General features: G+C 29.7%; 3 protein-coding genes across 3 annotated transcripts; 2 read left to right on the top strand and 1 right to left on the bottom strand.

The window, feature by feature from the left end:
• The first annotated feature begins 630 nt into the window (after positions 1-630).
• Positions 631-6555, top strand: LOC113788953 (metastasis-associated protein MTA3-like). Its single transcript, XM_027338429.2, has 14 exons — positions 631-1284; positions 1365-1764; positions 2440-2507; positions 2568-2664; positions 2725-3431; positions 3512-3645; positions 3708-3802; positions 3870-3989; positions 4061-4276; positions 4339-4629; positions 4686-4880; positions 4936-5046; positions 5105-5327; positions 5392-6555. The coding sequence occupies exons 2-14, from the start codon at positions 1446-1448 to the stop codon at positions 5939-5941; spliced, it is 3126 nt and encodes a 1041-aa protein (XP_027194230.2). The 5' UTR covers positions 631-1284; positions 1365-1445; the 3' UTR covers positions 5942-6555.
• Positions 6556-7405: 850 nt separating this feature from the next.
• On the top strand, positions 7406-11992 carry Ndg (Nidogen). Its single transcript, XM_027338418.2, has 5 exons — positions 7406-7975; positions 8052-8260; positions 8341-8579; positions 8652-9476; positions 9549-11992. Exons 1-5 carry the CDS (start codon positions 7439-7441, stop codon positions 11795-11797), a joined length of 4059 nt encoding a protein of 1352 aa, XP_027194219.2. The 5' UTR covers positions 7406-7438; the 3' UTR covers positions 11798-11992.
• LOC113789006 (RNA transcription, translation and transport factor protein) lies at positions 11988-12933 on the bottom strand. Its single transcript, XM_027338489.2, has 2 exons — positions 12769-12933; positions 11988-12711 (listed from the first exon to the last, which is right to left on the bottom strand). The coding sequence occupies exons 1-2, from the start codon at positions 12824-12826 to the stop codon at positions 11993-11995; spliced, it is 777 nt and encodes a 258-aa protein (XP_027194290.2). The 5' UTR covers positions 12827-12933; the 3' UTR covers positions 11988-11992.
• Between the last annotated feature and the right edge of the window lie 4302 nt (positions 12934-17235).

The raw sequence follows: 17235 nt of genomic DNA, 5'->3' as shown, positions 1-17235 counted from the left end.
AATGATGTTAGCTTTTTTTTGATTGCTGATTTTTCCCCCATCCAAACAAATCAAAACAAAAACAAAACAAGAAATATTCGGGTAAAGCAAATTATTATTATTATTAGGGGGATAAAACAACCGGAAGGAATGATATTCGAACCAAAAAAATCGAACAAAAAATTTTTTTTCACAAACGTACTATATGAATTTGTCGCCATTTCATATATTTTATTTGTATAGCGGCTTTTGATTGAATCCATACACATGTGCGTTTACAACTTCCTCGATTTTTTTTTGTCATTTATCTATGCCACTACTACTATACAAGAAAAAAAATTAACGAGAAAAAAAAAGGATGGTTGACAATATTTCTTTGTTAATTTATTTCGCCCTCTTTTATTTTCACTCTTTTTTTTTCCCATCGTGTTAATGATAAGAATCAATTTCATTAGTAGTGGTAGTAGTGGCTGTTTTTAATCATCAATCCAAATTATCCTGTCATTTTTTAAAACTACTACCATTTTTGATTGCTGTAACTTTTATCCAAACCACTACTATAACTAAGGCTATATATTTTTTTTTTTACAATTAATATATCAACTGAAATTGAGGGTGAGGGTGAGTAAAGTGAGTGAGATGTGAAGACCGAAAAACGAAAGAATCGATAGATTTTTTTTTTTTTATTGTCTTTTGTTTTTTTGTTGTTGTTGTTGTTTGTGTATGAACTGGAGGTTTTTTTCAGTTGATCATCATCATCATCAGGAGAAAAATCAAGATACCACCTCTTCCTATGGTTGTTTTTTTCTATCCTCTTTCATTTTATCATCAATGAAACGTTGTTTGCTGCTCAACAACATCGACATCTAATCAGATTAAAAATCACATCACATTACAACAACAAGAAGAATCTTATCGTGTTTGTTCGATGCTGGTGTTATTCGTTTGTTGGCTGTCAATTTTATTCCAAAGTTACAAAAAAAACAACAAATTAAAATACGGATGGAATTTTAAAGAATCCGAAAAGAAATTCTGTTGAACATTGGCTCATCGATAAGGGAAAATAATTTTTTTTTCGCCGGTCCAAAAATCCAATGTCCATGCTGTGTAATTATTTCAACGAATTTTTTTCGATTCATTCAAAATTATAGACTTGTGTGTTTGGGTCATGTGTTTTGTGTTTTGTGTCAAATGATATAATTGATACCTGGCTAAAAATAAAAGGTCAAAAGATACATGTGTTTTTTTTCATCGAACAAATTGTTGAATGAATGAATCTACGTTGATCAACGTTTTTTGATAACGGTACTCATTTTTTTCTCTGATTTTCCCTGATTGGTTTGATTATAATTTTTCAATGTTTTTCTTTTCTTCTAATCCAAAAGAAAGGGAAGGATTCTGTAAATTATTTTATTGATTAGAATTTTTTTTGAATTGAAAAAAAAGAAAGATTGGAATCAGCGAAAATGGCCACAGCTTTGACAAGTAATTATTTAACCAACAATTCATCATCATCACCATCAAATCAATCGACAAATTCATCATATCCAAATCAATCATCATCGCCTGCAAATGGTTATCAACAACAACAACAAAATGTCCAAAATTTTAGTAATTCTACATTAAATAATAATAATTCGACAACGATAACATCGAATATTGGTCATCAACAACAACAACAACATCATCATCATCATCATCAGCAACAACATTCATCACAAATTAATCATTTATCATCATCAACATCATCGTCATCATCATCACCGAATCTTTATCGAGTTGGAGGTAAGAATCGATTTTTTTTGCAAAATTGAATGAGAAAAAAACAACAGAAAGAATTCCAAGATTCATGGCTATGGCTGTGTATAATATAGCCAAACAAAAAAAAAAGACAACGGCGAGCTATATTATAATAAGCCGCCATTACTCTAATTAGTGAGAATAATAAATTTTTCTAGTTTTTGTTTCGCATTTGGTGAAGGGAGAGGGAGATGAATATAGAGAGAGATAGAGAGAGAGAGAGAGAGAGAGAGAGAGAGAGAGAGAGAGAGAGCAAGAGTCAACACTATTATGTTTAGCTCATACTCGCACAACCAATATTGGGCTCAAACAAAACCAAAAATCAACCAACCGAATGACTAACTAAAAATCCAAAAAAAAACATCATTATAATTTAATGATTTTTGTTGTTGATTCTATAATGAAATAGGGATAAATATTGTAAAAAAAAAGAAAGGATTTTAATGGAAATTGTTAAAATTTAATAAATTCTTAAGAATTTTAGATTTTTTTTGGGAAAAATTCCGGGAAATTGTCTTATATATTCTTACAAGGTTGTTTGTTTGACATTTTTTTTTTTAAAAAAGAATAAAAATTATAGTACAAAATTACCGATTTATAAAAGTCGGGAATTTTCAATTTTTGGAAATATATTTTTAATTTGAAATTTTTTTTAACAAGACTATGTCTACATCGAGATTACGCCTTCAACACCGTATCAGGTTTGTAAGATTGAAGAATTGATAAAAGTAAGTGTATATAGCGTTGTTTTATCGGATTCAATATATAATGGAATTTATTATTTATAGAATCAAAATGGAAATCCTGAAGTAAAATTGGTCATATTTTATCGTCGTCGTGACATGTCTGGATCATTATTTCAACAGATTGAAAAACATCAAATAAGTGAGTTGTTTGATTCATTTTTTTTTGAATCATCATAAATGAATGTTGAAAAAATTATAGGTGCCTTAGAAGAGGAACAGGAAAAAGAATATGAACAATTAAGTGAAAAGGAAAAACATCAGATAAAATTAAGAGAAATATTTCTATCAAGACAATTGGAAACATATCCGGTTAGCAGTATTCGTGGAAAATGTCAAGTAACATTATTGAATGAAGCTGAATCGTTAACACATTATCTGAAAAGAGATGATACATTTTTCTATACACAAGTCTATGATCCGGAACAGAAAACATTATCCGAAGCTGATCGTGGTGAAATTCGTGTTGGTCAAAGATATCAAGCGGATGTACCGGCACAAACATTAGATGATCCAATTGTACAGGATCAACGTCGTTTGGAAGATTTGGAAACATTAATTTATTCACCTGAAAATGAATTGAATGAACAACAAATTGAACAATATTTAACTGTAGCCAAATCAATTGGTACATATGCACGTGCATTAGATTGTTCGGGTAGTGTTAAACAGCCAAGTTTATTGATGAGTGCTGCATCAGCATCACGTGATGTTACCATACAATATGCAATGGATATATTACATGAATGTAATTATGATATTGCTAAAGCTGTATGTCGTCTAGTCCCAAAAAGTGGACCAGTTCTTTGTCGTGATGAAATGGAAGAATGGTCTACGGCCGAAACAAGTCTATTCGATGAAGCTATCGATAAATTTGAAAAAAGGTTTGATGAAATACAGCAAAATTTTGTAAGTATTAGCAAATTGATTTGAGATTTGATTTTTTCTGATTGAAATATTTCCTTTTTTTCGTTCTTTCTTCGGTAAAGTTACCTTGGAAAAGTATGAAAAATTTGATTGAATATTTTTATTTTTGGAAAACAACCGATCGTTATGTACAACGTAAACGTGTAAAAGCGGCCGAAAATGAAAGTAAATTGAAACAGGTTTTCGTACCAAATTTGTAAGTATAATCTGAAAAGATTTCTGAAAAGATATGAAATTCTTTCTATTCTCATAAAACAGTAATAAACAAAATCAATCATCATCATCAGCATCGTCATCGTTGTTGAATGGTCTGAATGATTCTAATGTGAATAAACAATGTGAAAGTTGCAAAAGTAAGTTGAAAATTTGAAATTTTTGATTTTGAAAAAAAATAATGACAATTTTTTTACTTCATATCAGAAACATCATCAAGTAATTGGCATGTTTGGGGACCGACAAATCTGCAATATTTTCTTTGTCAAACATGTTGGTCATTTTGGCGAAAATTTGGTGCATTTAAATATCCAAATCGTTTGGCTGGTATGTTTTCCATTTTTAATGAATTTTCTAGGAATTACATTATTGTTGTTGTTCAATTTGTGTTTATGTAGATATGACTGCTGAAAAGTTACAAGTGTCTTCTAATCTTCCAATAGCTGCATCATCAACATCAACATCATCATCATTAGCAGCAACAGTTAACAATCAATCAATTAATAATAATAATAATAATAATAATAATAATATTGCAAGAGCCTCACCAATCATTACTGATCTCAATTCACCATATTCTTGTCGTGAATGTAATAAAGTTTTTACTAGACAAGGTAAGTTTTATTTGATTAATAAGTGATTTTGAAAATTTGATTTGATTTTTTTATTGTTATAGAACGCCTTATTTCTCATCTGGCATCACATCGACAACTACATAAATGTAATGTTACATCATGTGGTAAAGAATTTAAATTTAAAGCACATTTAGCACGACATTGCGCCACTAGTCATGGTGTTGCGATACGTTCGGGCAGTCCGCGACCAATTATGAAAACACGTGCAGCATTCATATTCAAAGTGGTACCATCATTACGTATGGCTCGAACTATTTGTGCTGATATTCTTAATCTAAAACGTGCAGCACGTAAACCATATTCATTGAATATTCCATTATTCAAACATGAATGTATGTGATTTTTTGTTTGTTTGTATACAAATTTTATTTATAATTTTTTTAAATAGATACTGAACGTTATCAAAAAGGTTTCAACAAACATACACCTAAACTAAAAAAGATTGATCGTGGAAATGTGTGCGATATATCACATCGATTAGGTACACCTAAAATGCCTAAACCTGAATGGTTGATTGCATTACCTAAGGATAAATTACCACAACCAAAACGATTAGCATTTCCACCAACAATAAAATCTGAAGGTGAATTTTCAATTATTAAATTTGTTTTGATTAATTAAAATTTATCTTTTTTTAGAATTTGAACCCGAAGATATGAGCGATTCGAACAAAGATTCATGTGGTAACAACAACAACGATATTGGTGGTGGCAGCGGTTTGGGAAAGAAACGTTCACTTGAACAAAATGGTAACATAAAATGAAATTAGATTTTTCAATTTTTGTAATTTGTTTTTTTTCCATAAAGGAAATTTTATGCCATCAAAACGACGTCAAATGGCACCACCAAGTATTTTGGGGAAATCTGTACCCGATCTATATGAAAACATATCACGAAATTCGGTTACAGCTCAATCATTGAATGGACGGGCCAAAATTGCGACAATAACTAATCTGAGTGGTAAAAAACAGATGATCAGTTGGGTTGATGCACCCGAAGATGTATATTTTGTATCAACGAAAAAAATCAAGTAAGTACATTAAAAATTAAATTCATCTATAAATTATTTAATAATTATCATGTCCAAAACATAGACAAATGAGACGAAAAATTCCATTATCTGAATTACTTCGTTCTGCCCGACAACCATATAAACTTCATTCAGAATATTTATCATCATTGATATCATCATCGACAGCAACATCGACTGCTTCAGGTGGTGGTCAATCATCTCAAGTGATACCAAATCCTATTGGATCATCATCATCATCATCATCTACTTTACGTTCAGGTGATAATAGTGGTGCTGGTGGTGGTCGTAGTCATCATCAATCATCAGCAGCAGCAGAAATGATTCCATCATCAACGACGAATCTAAATTTGATGCATAATAATCCAGCTGCTGCTGCTGCAGCAGCAGCCGCAGCATTAAATCTTGCTGGAATCGGCCCACTTTCTTCATCATCATCACCATCATCTCAACAGATGGCCGCATTATTACAACAACAAATGTTGGCACAGAATCTACCACTATTAGGTGCAGCAGCCAATGCTAATCATCTATTATCACCGAATGCATTTTTCAATAATATTTCACCAACAAACGGTGGTAATTCCAGTGGAGGTGGTAAAATGAATCGTTAACCATCATTATCATTATCAATCTGATAATTTCAATACGAAAAGAGCAGCCGTAACAAAAAGATTGTTTTTCTTTTCATTTTTGTTTCGTTGTGATATTTTCTCCGCTATTTTTTTCAAAAAAAAATTATTCAAATTTTTGTTCTGTTTCCTTTTTGGAGAAAATCCAATAAATACACCATGGATTGATTCTGCCCAAACACAATGAGAGATCAAAATCAAGCAACGAATGATTATTTTTAAAAAAATCTTTTTTTTTCATGATCAAAATTTACATATAAAAAAAACATTTATATAGGAAAACCGCTTATATACGATTCTTGATTTGAAATAATTTATATTCTTACACACACACACACACCCCCTCACTGGATACAAAATTTAAAATTTTTTCTAAAAAATAATATTTAAAATCTAAATTCCAACATTGATTTCAACACCCCCCTCGATTTTTTTCCCTCGACACTACGCATTTGTAAAATATTTATAGTTAATATTATTATTATTTTTTCTTATTCTTTATCGATCCACACCAAAATACAACACACACCTATCCCATCATTTCTTGTCGTTGTTGTATGATCCATTAAAAACATGACAGGAATTTTTTTTTTAAATTAATTTGATGCTCATTAATTACAAAATATTGAATATTCATTAATTGATTGATTGATTGATGATTTTAAAGCGGGAAAAAACATTGTTTTTTTTGCAAAGTTTTTCGGTGTTTTTTTTTTTTTTGTTATAGCCGTGGGAATAAGCGTTGCATTGATACACACCAAGTGTCTGTGAAAATCTGTTTCGTTGTTTGTTTGTGATCTAGACGACTACGACAACAACGACGAAAAGAATGTCTGTCTCATTATTTGAAAATGATTTTTGTATCCTGGATACAGATTTTATTGTTGTTGTCGTTTTCTTCAAGAAGTTTGGCCAAAATTATGTCAAAGAAGCAAAAAAAAAGTGAATTCCAATGCTAATGATATATCCGGTTTCGAATGAAATGAAAGATCGTTTGATTTTTTTTGACTATTGATGATGATGATTTTATCAATCAATCGATCAATCGATCGATCAAAATTGTTCGTTATAGTTTTTGTCCAAAAAATTTGATCGTTTATTTTGTGTTATGGTTTACCCTCCTCGCTATTTGAACTTTGTTTAATCAATAATCAAAAAATTTTTTTCTCACTATTTTTTTATTTGTTTGTTTGTTTTTTGATCAATCAATATTTGATTTTAGGATAATTGGACAAATATTCATTTCATATTTCGATTGATAATCCACCACCAACAAAAATTTGATGATAATTTTCAATTTTTTTTCATATAGAGTTTTTTTCCCCCAAAGATTCAGTTTGTCTTCACAAGGTCACCATCGCAACCAATCATCAGCCAACCAATCATCATCATGACCAAATGGATGATAGAAGCAAATAAAACAACTGAGAAAATCAAAAGACTGAAAGAAAAGAAAAAGTCAATGTTTAAATTGATTGAATGATCATTTGTTATGAAGAAATGGATCGAATCAAATCAAAATGGTCAACATCGAAATGGTCGATAATAAAAACTTTTATACGTTTCTTAATATTGATTTTGATTTCAATAAATTCATGTCGATCAATAACGATTGATGAATTATATCCATTTGGTGAATCAGTTGATGAATCATTGAATAAAGAAGCCGATACATTTGTTGAAATTAATCTATCAATACCGATTGCTTATTATCAGAATTTATTTCCATCAATTTTTGTCAATGATAATGGTTTGGTATCATTTCTTAAAGAAATACCAATATTTTATAATGCACAATTTCCATTACAATATCCATTCATTGCTGTTATGTATTCGAATGTTGATATACGTGGTCGTGGTTCGGTTTATTATCGTGAAACAAAAGAATCATCATTATTAGATCGTTCAACCAATGATGTTCAACGTTATTTTAATGATGGAAAAAATTTTCGTGCACAAAGTTTATTCATAACAACATGGGATAATGTTGGAAGATTTGAAAAACTTTCCGATCTTGTAAGTAACAAAATACAATTTATCTTTGAAATGTTGAATGCAATTTATTTTTCATTCCCCCAAAAAAAATCCAAAGGGAAACACTGTTCAATTGGTAATAGCATCGAATGGCACGGATAGTTATGCATTTATAATGTATCCTGAAGATGGTATCCAATGGTTAACCGGTCATGATAATATTGAATATCTACAACATGCAATGACACAAGTTGGTTTTATGTCAAACGAAGGACGTTATTATATAATGCCTGGATCCGGTACTGAACAGGTGAAAAATTTTCCAAGGTAAATGGTGTTTGGTGTGTTTGTTTTCATTTTAATTGACAAAAAAAAAATCTAAAATTTTGAATTTAAAAATCAAATAGAATGTCAAACATAAATCGTCGTGGAATTTTTGCCTATCATATTGGTAATACTGGATATGGAAATATTATACAACCAGATCATGATTATGAAAATTCATTAGAATTAAATGAATTAGAAACATGTACAAATACACGATTTCCATGTATACCATCAGCCGAATGTATTGAATTTTCAACAGGTATTTGTTGTCGTTGTCGATCCGGTTATTATGGTAATGGACGAAGTTGTTTACCTGAAAGTAAGTGTTTTTGTTTGTTTGTTTGTTAATTGAAAAAAAATATTCTAATTCGAAAATTTCGCGTAAAAAAAGATAAAAATATTCAGATTAATGGAAAAATAAGTGGTGAAATTAACAATGTTAAATTGGGTGATTCAAATATGATACATTTTTATGTAGAAACAAAAGATGGTCGTGTTTATTCAAGTGTTAATTCAATATTGGCCGATCTTGGTTATGATTTACAATCATTATTGATTGCATTAGGACAGATTGTTGGTTGGTTATTTGCAATTCGTATGGATAATACACCGAATGGTTATACATTAACAGGCGGTATATTTAATCGTAGTGTTGATGTTGTATTTCAACAAACTGGACATCATGCAATTATACGTGAACAATATCTTGGATTAGATGTATTCAATGTATTGGGTGTTAAAGTTGATGTACGTGGTTCATTACCAACAATACCCAGTGGTACATCATTACATATGGATAATTATCAGCTAGAATTTACTAAAGTTTCACCTGGTGTATTAAAATCACGTATGACTGTATCATTTAATTATGGACCAAATACATTAGATATGCCAATGACAATCGATCAAACTATAACATTTGATGAATGTGTTAATGAACCAAAATTTAATGATCAACAACAACAACAAATAAGTCGATTGAATATTATACGTAATCATATTGATTATGATCAAGAAAATCAAGCTGCACGTTATGCATTTTATGAATCACGTATATCACAATTATCCGAACAGAATCCATGTTCCGCAATACAATGTGGCCAATATAGTACTTGTATTGTTGAAGGTAATGATTATCGTTGTATTTGTAATCGTGGTTTCGAACAAATTTATCAGGAAAATGATTCGATCGATAATAAACGACCAACGTGTGTTGGTAAGTTTTGTTATTTTTAATGAGAAAAAAAATGATGATGATTTCTAAATTCTTTCTTATTTGTTTGTTTAGATATTGATGAATGTCATACTCGTACTAGAGTATGTGATATGAATGCAATATGTATGAATGAATTGGGAAGTTTTCGTTGTCAATGTCTTGATGGTTATGTTGGTGATGGTTTTCAATGTCGTCCATATGATTTTCCCGTTGAAAATGAATGTAATAATATTCAATGTGGACCAAATTCTGAATGTTTACCAACAAAAAATCTTGGACCAAGATGTATCTGTAAAGATGGTTATTATGGTGATGGTATTGATTGTGAACCATTACGTAATGATATTGAAGATTGTCGTTCATTGAATATATGCGATATGAATGCAGAATGTAAAGCAAATCGTTTACTTGGCCGTTATATGTGTATTTGTAAAGCTGGTTATCGTGGTGATGGTATTGTTTGTACTGAAGAATCTGAATCATGTGAAAAATTAAATAATTGTGGAATGAATGCTGAATGTATATCGGATGAACAAAGTAATTTTAATTATTATTGTTCATGTAATGAAGGCTATGTTGGTGATGGTTATACATGTATTGCCGAAATTAATTCCGATGATTGTAATATGTTAAATAATTGTCATCGTAATGCTATCTGTACATTGGATTTAGAAATGAAAACCTATCAATGTCAATGTAAATCTGGTTTCACTGGTGATGGTTATAAATGTGTTAATTCATCATTTGTAAGTCCATGTGTTGGCCTGGAAGGATGTTCACCAAATGCTGATTGTGTATATGATTCAACAATGGGTACGAATGTATGTCGTTGTCGTTCCGGTTTTGTTGGTAATGGTGTACAATGTAACCCAAGTAATGTATGCCATCCAAATGATAATAATTGTGATCCAAATGCACAATGTTTATTCAACGATATGACCATGAAACATGAATGTCAATGTAAATTAGGATTCTATGGTGATGGTATTCGTTGTATGATGGATGAAAATGTTGATTGTAGTGTGGTGAATGATTGTGATCATAATGCAACATGTGTTATTGATCCATTAACATTAAGATATTATTGTAAATGTAATGCTGGATTTATTGGCGATGGTAAACAATGTAAAAAACATATTTCCTGTAATCAATTGAATACCTGTGATGTAAAAGCTGAATGTATATTCGATACTGTGGAACAATCATATCGTTGTCATTGTTTAGCCGGTTTTGTTGGCGATGGTTATTCATGTCGTCCATTACGTTCATGTCGTGATGATCGTTTTATTTGTGATCGTAATGCTGAATGTATCTATAATGATCATACAAGAGAATTTGTTTGTCATTGTCATTTAGGTTTTATTGGTGATGGTTATCAATGTGCACCTGTACCAAATATCGAAGGTGATTATATTTTATTCGCACAAGGAATGAGTGTATTACGAATGCCAATCGAAATGAATGAACAAAAACCTGGTCAACCATTATTTATACGTTCAGATCAAACAATTGTTGCAATCGATATTGATTGTCTGACTGGTTTCATTTATTGGAGTGATCTGGTTAAAGGAAATCTTTATAAAGCAACCAATAATGGAACATCAGCTGAAATCATTCTTGAAGGTTATACAAATGCACCTGAAGGTATTACTATTGATTGGGTTAGCCGTAATATTTATTGGACTGATTCATTTAAAAGAACAATTGAAGTTGCCAATCTTGAAGGTACATTACAGAAAACATTAATCGATACTGATCTTAATAATCCACGTGGTATTGTTGCACATCCTGGTACGGCTAAACTTTATTGGACTGATTGGAATCGTCAAACACCTAAAATTGAATATTCCGATCTGGATGGTAAACATCGTAATCTTTTAATCAATACGGAAATAAAATTACCAAATAATTTAGCTATCGATTATGATCGTGATGAATTATGTTGGACAGATGCCGGTCTTGAACGTATCGAATGTATTCATTTAATGAGTTTAATTCGTCGTGTTGTTTATGCACAAGCAAGCTATCCATTTGATTTAACTGTTTCACATCAGAATATTTATTGGACTGATTGGAAAACAAAAACTATTCATGAAATCAATCGTAATGGTGGTATACCAAGAACATTAGACATTCCAATGGGTGGTTATGGTTCATTATATGGTTTGGTTGCTGTTCCACAACATTGTCCACGTATTTCAAATGCATGTGCCGTACGTAATGGTGGTTGTAAACATCTTTGCCTACCAAATGATCATGGCCGATCATGTGTTTGTCCGGATAATGCCTATCATGAGGATGATATTTGTAATGAAATTTAATTCAATCACTATTCAACACAAACATTTTTATTTGAAAAAAAAATTTACACAAAAAAACCTTTTAAATCAGAAAAAATATATCTTACAATCTCATTCAATCTAATACATTGTGTTTTTCATTGAAAATCATTGATAAAAATTTTATTTCTTTTTTGAGAAAAATAATAAATGTTTTTTTTTGAAAAAAAAATTAAATCATCTTCCAACTTTACCAAGTGTTGAATCAGTTTTAGGATTTGCCGTAACCGATTGAACCTGTACAATTGCATTGTTGATTTCGGTCTGTAGATCACGTAAATCTTTAATGTAAAGTAAACGTAAAACATTAGCACAACGATTAACAATTTTATCATATTGAGATTTTTTTGAAAATTTCATATTCAAAATTGTTTCATCAACTTTGGCAATCATTTTCTGTTTCTTTGTATTTTGATTATTATTATCAATGTTTTGTTCAGGTTCAATATTTCTTGATGATTTTCGTAATTTACATAATAATATAGCAATAGCACGTAATGTAACCAATGGTTCATCATCATAAAATGGTACATTCAATAATTGTGATAAAGAACGCAATTCTTCAACAAATTCAGGTGAACTAATATCAACATCACCGAAATCTATACCCGAAGGACCTTGATCAAGATTAATCATATCGGAAACATCACCGGGTGACATTTGCATCTGTGTACGAATATCTTCCATTTCAAAACGTAATGCTAAATTCAATAGAAAATCAATGGCAATTTTTCGATCATCACGTGGTCCTTTATAATTAATTTCATTCAAATATTTAGTATATGATTCATTCCAATTATCCGATCCGGCCATCAAACAACCACGATCATTCGGTGGATAGAAACGAATCTTCATACTTTCAAGCCAATAGATAATGTTCTGGAATTCAGATTCATCTAAATCATGATAAAAAAAAATCATCATTATTAAATAATTTCGAAAAAATAAATTACCATCAACATTGATCGATGGTCGATCATATTGTAATGCTAATAATTTTCTTTCAAACATTTTTTTCGTTTGTTTGTTATCGGGATAATGAGAAAATTACAAAAAAAAATTCGGTTATTCGGAAAAAAAAATGCGACATGAAAATAAAAACAATGCTTTAATGATCAAACAAATAACAGCGCCATCTATTTTGCGAGCTAAATTGTTTTTAAATCCATTATTCTTGACACTAGATGGTGTTTAATTTTCCAATTACAATTCGAATCTAATTGAATGAAAACATCCGATTCTAACAGAATAATGATGCGGACAACAACAACAACAAAACAACGCTTTCAATTGCTTGGCATAATCGTCATTTTTGTTGTCCGAAATAAATTTCATTTGGCTGAAGACTTTATCATCATTTCAATAGAAATTCTTAATTGACTTTTTTTCAGTAAAGAAAAAGAAAATGTCATTATAATTCTTATTGTTCCATTGGCTGGTCGTTGTCGTTGTTTTGACTTTTTCAAAAACTTTTCATTTTAAAACGATGATGATGATGATGATAATGATTGTCATTGTCGATGATGATTTTCGATAGTTTTCATCCATGGATTACATCATTTGGGTCTTTTTGTTTTCTCTCAAATGATACAAAACAATTCGATTAAAAGTTTAGTAGTTTGTAACTAAACTTAACAATAGTACATCACTACCATTACTATGGATGAAAAGTTATCATCAACATCATTATCAAATATGGTTTTTTGTTTTGTTTTGTTGACTAATCATGAAAATTAAACCCTTTCCGAAAATAAATAACACAGAATTCATTTCCCTGGTCATTTAAAGTTAATTTTCTTATTCTGTTTATAAAATTCTTGGATTTGGATTTAGTCTGTTTTGTGCGACAAAAAAAAACAAATCACATTCATTTTTAATGTAAAAAACAAAAAATTCCAATTCCGTAGTTGGAATTGATAGAAGAAAAAGAATATTCAACTTTCAATAACAACAACATATGAATGATTTAACAAGATCGATCGAAAAAAAGTGGGATTTTTTCCAAATTTTTTTTCTTCTAAATTGCATTTTTACGAATATTTTTACTACCACACACATACACACACATGGTGAATAAAGGTGATGAATTTCAACCAAGAAAAAAAAGAATCACCAAAAAATAGTAATGGTAAAAATTCATTCTTTCCTGGTAACAACTTGATTAATTCTTATTCGATATTTGTTGTTGTTGTTGCTTATGTTGTTGTTGTTGTTGAACAATTAACAACAACAACAACATTTGAAAAGTATTTTTGATGATCATTAATTCCTTTGGAAAGAGAGAAAAAAACGAATAAAGAATAGAATTTCATATTTCATATTTTCTTTCTCTCTTATTTTATTTTGATTCTAATCATCATCATCATCATTATCGAAATGATTCGTTAAATCCTAAATAAAACACCAAATAAAACAGTTCCATTTACACTGTTAAATCTAGAAGAAAGAAGAAGAAGAAGAAGAAGAAGACTTGGACTTTGCAAACGAAGAAACTAAATAATAATAATAAATAATAAAAAAAAAAATCAAAGAATCAGTGTTGCATTCATTTCATTTCATTTCATGATTTTTTTCTTTTTCGCCAACATTCATATAATAACAATCATTATGATGATGATGATGATATTAGACTGGAGAGAAAGAAAGAAAAATAAAGAATTCTTCATTGAAGAATTGTATTTATTATCATTTATTATAATGAATAAAATATACACACACATAGACACCCTGTATATTTATTTATGTGAATGTCCAAGATTGGTAAAAAAAGAAAAGAAAAAAAAAGAGAAATTAAGTAAAATGAATGAAGCATCATTTGATGCGGATGATGATGATGATGCTAAATCAAATATTTGTCCATAGGCATATATTCGATGTTCCTATAGGAACCCAAAAATACCAAAATACAAACAGCAGAGACAGTTCATTATCGTTTTTCGTTTTTCGTTTTTTCTAAGTTAAACCAACCGTACAACCAACAACAACAACAACAAAATATTAATTTGATTCGTTACTTGTTGTCATCATCATCATCGTCGTCGTTATTGTTGTTGATTTAATTTTCATATTTTTTTTCACTTTTGAACCTTTTTTTTCTGGAACATTTTCCAGGAAGTTTTTTTTCATTTTCATTTTCATTTTCATTTACAATCTTTTTTTCCCGTGTGCGTGTCTTGTGATTCTCTATTAGATTGGATAAATTCTTTCTTTGTAAAAAAAAATATTCTTATTATTTTTTTTGCTGATCAAAATGAATAAATGATACTAATTCTTGAGATTCTTGATGCTGTTGTTGTTCATAACGAAATTCATTTTATTCAAATAGAAAATGAAAATGAAATCAAGAATAGAAAATTCATAGAAAGATGTTTTCTCTCTTTGAATACATATTTGTTGTTGTTTTTCCAGAAAAACATCATCTACATATATATTACAGGATCTTTTTGTTTGTCTGTTTGATTTCTTTTACTGAAATTCTTTAAGAATTTAAGAATACAACATAGACAACAACATTTGAAACATTAAGATATTTGATCTGTACTTGGTTTTGGGTTTTTTTTTGGTACAAATGATGATGATGATTATAAATTCAAATATATTCATCACATCACACCAGAAACAACCAAAAAAAAACAACAAGACAAAAACATTTTTGTTTTTGAATGAAATTTATTTATGAAAAAAAAGAAAATCTTTTTAAAATATGAACAGAACATAAGACAAGGAAGAAAGAAATTCAAAATTCTATGCAGGTAAAAACAAAAAACAAAAAACTATAAGACAATTATGTCAAGGTATTATTCAATGGTAACAAAACAGATATTTTCTCATAATGTGTGTGTCTATGGATGGATTTTTCGTTGTTGTCGTTGATGTTTAGCTGAAAAGTTCAATTTTTTTTTTGTTGGAAATTTTGATCTCTGGCTTTTTGGAAACAAACAAAAAAAGTTTTTTCTCTGTTCACTTTTTATTTGTTTGTTTGTTCTTTTCGGAATAAATTCTAGAGTCCGTCCCATGAATTTTCACATAAACAAAAAATTTTTCCACTGCATTTTTTTCCATTCGTCTTTTTTTTCATTATTCATTGAAATTTAAATTTTTTTCTTGCTTGCTTCAATTGGAATTTATTTATTTATTTGAGTAGTTTTTTGTTTTGTTTCTGGTGATGCAAATGTTGGTCGAGAACGAAAAAATTGGGACGGTAAGGGGGGAAAGAAGTTGGTTAATTTGAATTTTTATAAAATTTCGCTTCTTTCCCCTTTTTCTCCACAAAGTATGGCCTTTGGTCGTTCATCGATTCTTGGTTCGGTTCTGTGAATGTGGTCACTTTTTTTTAGATAGTCAATGTTTGTTCAAGAAAATGTTTATTTTAGTAATGAAAATTTTAACGCAAAAATCAAATAAAATTACAGTCGATTTTCAATGAACTTATTGCATAATCATCAGTAATATGCAAAAATTTGGCGGGTCAAATTTTCATTTCAAACGTTTTAAAAGAAAAAAATCAATTTCTTTCAAACAAAAATTTTCTTCATTCTTATTTGGTGTGATCCAATTTGATCAATATTCAGTATGTGTGTGTGTGTGTGTGTGTGACAAAGTGACAAAGTCAAATAAATTCTTCAGTTTTACTCGATCTCCGCCTACACCATCATCATTTTCATAAGAAAATCTTATTTAAATTTTTTTTTCATACAAAAAAAATTGCTGTGAATTTTTTCATTTCATCACATCATCATCATCTTTTTTTTATGTATGCTTCAATTCATTTTAGACGAATTTACTACTGCTGCTATCATCATCCTATGATGATATTAAATTGAATTGTTTAAGATGTGCAAAAAAAAAGAAAGAATCTTGGACTTTTTTTTTCTTTGCTAAATCTTTGAATCTGATTCTTGTCACCATCATCATCATCATCATCATTTTACTGTCAACTCTCTCTCTCTCTCTCTCTCTCTCTCTCTCTCTCTCTCTCTCTCTCTCTCTCTCTCTCTCTCTCTCTACGTAGTTTTTTTTTCAAACTTGTTTAGTTTCCCGGTTGACATTTTTTTGACAATTTTTTTTCATATTATTTCATCGGTGCTGGATATATCCTTACATGTGCGTGTGTGATTGGCATCAATTTGACACCGAATATATTTGTGATGCGGATATTTTTTTCGGAAAAAAAATGCAATGGATGTGAAAAGAGGTGTGTGTGTGTGAATGTTTGATATTCGTTTCATTTCATTTCGGTGATCATAGTATATTTGTGAATTTTCTACTTCTTCTTCTGGATATAAATCCAGATAATCATTTTAATATTGACAGGTTTGTCATGATGATGATGTTATCATCGATTATCATGTTTGTTGATTACAAACAATAATAATTCATAAACAACGTGTATCAATATGGATTGTCAAATTCGATAACAA

Source organism: Dermatophagoides pteronyssinus, unplaced genomic scaffold (genome assembly GCF_027571235.1).
Source record: "Dermatophagoides pteronyssinus isolate colony J.1.1.1.1 unplaced genomic scaffold, Derpt_VIB-CSIC_2022.12 sq0008, whole genome shotgun sequence".
Classification (NCBI taxonomy): Eukaryota; Metazoa; Arthropoda; class Arachnida; order Sarcoptiformes; family Pyroglyphidae; genus Dermatophagoides; species Dermatophagoides pteronyssinus.
Note: the sequence above shows the minus strand (reverse complement) of the source record. Positions and strands in the feature narration are given on the sequence as shown.

Bases quoted from the DNA above. Each gene is read 5' to 3' on its own strand.
- Ndg (XM_027338418.2), top strand. From the start codon at position 7,439: ATGATCATTTGTTATGAAGAAATGGATCGAATCAAATCAAAATGGTCA. The intron at 7,976-8,051 runs GTAAGTAACAAA...AAAAATCCAAAG, and splicing joins TTGAAAAACTTTCCGATCTT to GGAAACACTGTTCAATTGGT. The intron at 8,580-8,651 runs GTAAGTGTTTTT...GCGTAAAAAAAG, and splicing joins ACGAAGTTGTTTACCTGAAA to ATAAAAATATTCAGATTAAT.
- LOC113788953 (XM_027338429.2), top strand. From the start codon at position 1,446: ATGGCCACAGCTTTGACAAGTAATTATTTAACCAACAATTCATCATCA. The intron at 3,990-4,060 runs GTATGTTTTCCA...GTGTTTATGTAG, and splicing joins ATATCCAAATCGTTTGGCTG to ATATGACTGCTGAAAAGTTA. The intron at 4,630-4,685 runs GTATGTGATTTT...TTTTTTAAATAG, and splicing joins TCCATTATTCAAACATGAAT to ATACTGAACGTTATCAAAAA.
- LOC113789006 (XM_027338489.2), bottom strand. From the start codon at position 12,826: ATGTTTGAAAGAAAATTATTAGCATTACAATATGATCGACCATCGATC. The intron at 12,712-12,768 runs GTAATTTATTTT...ATCATGATTTAG, and splicing joins ACCATCGATCAATGTTGATG to ATGAATCTGAATTCCAGAAC.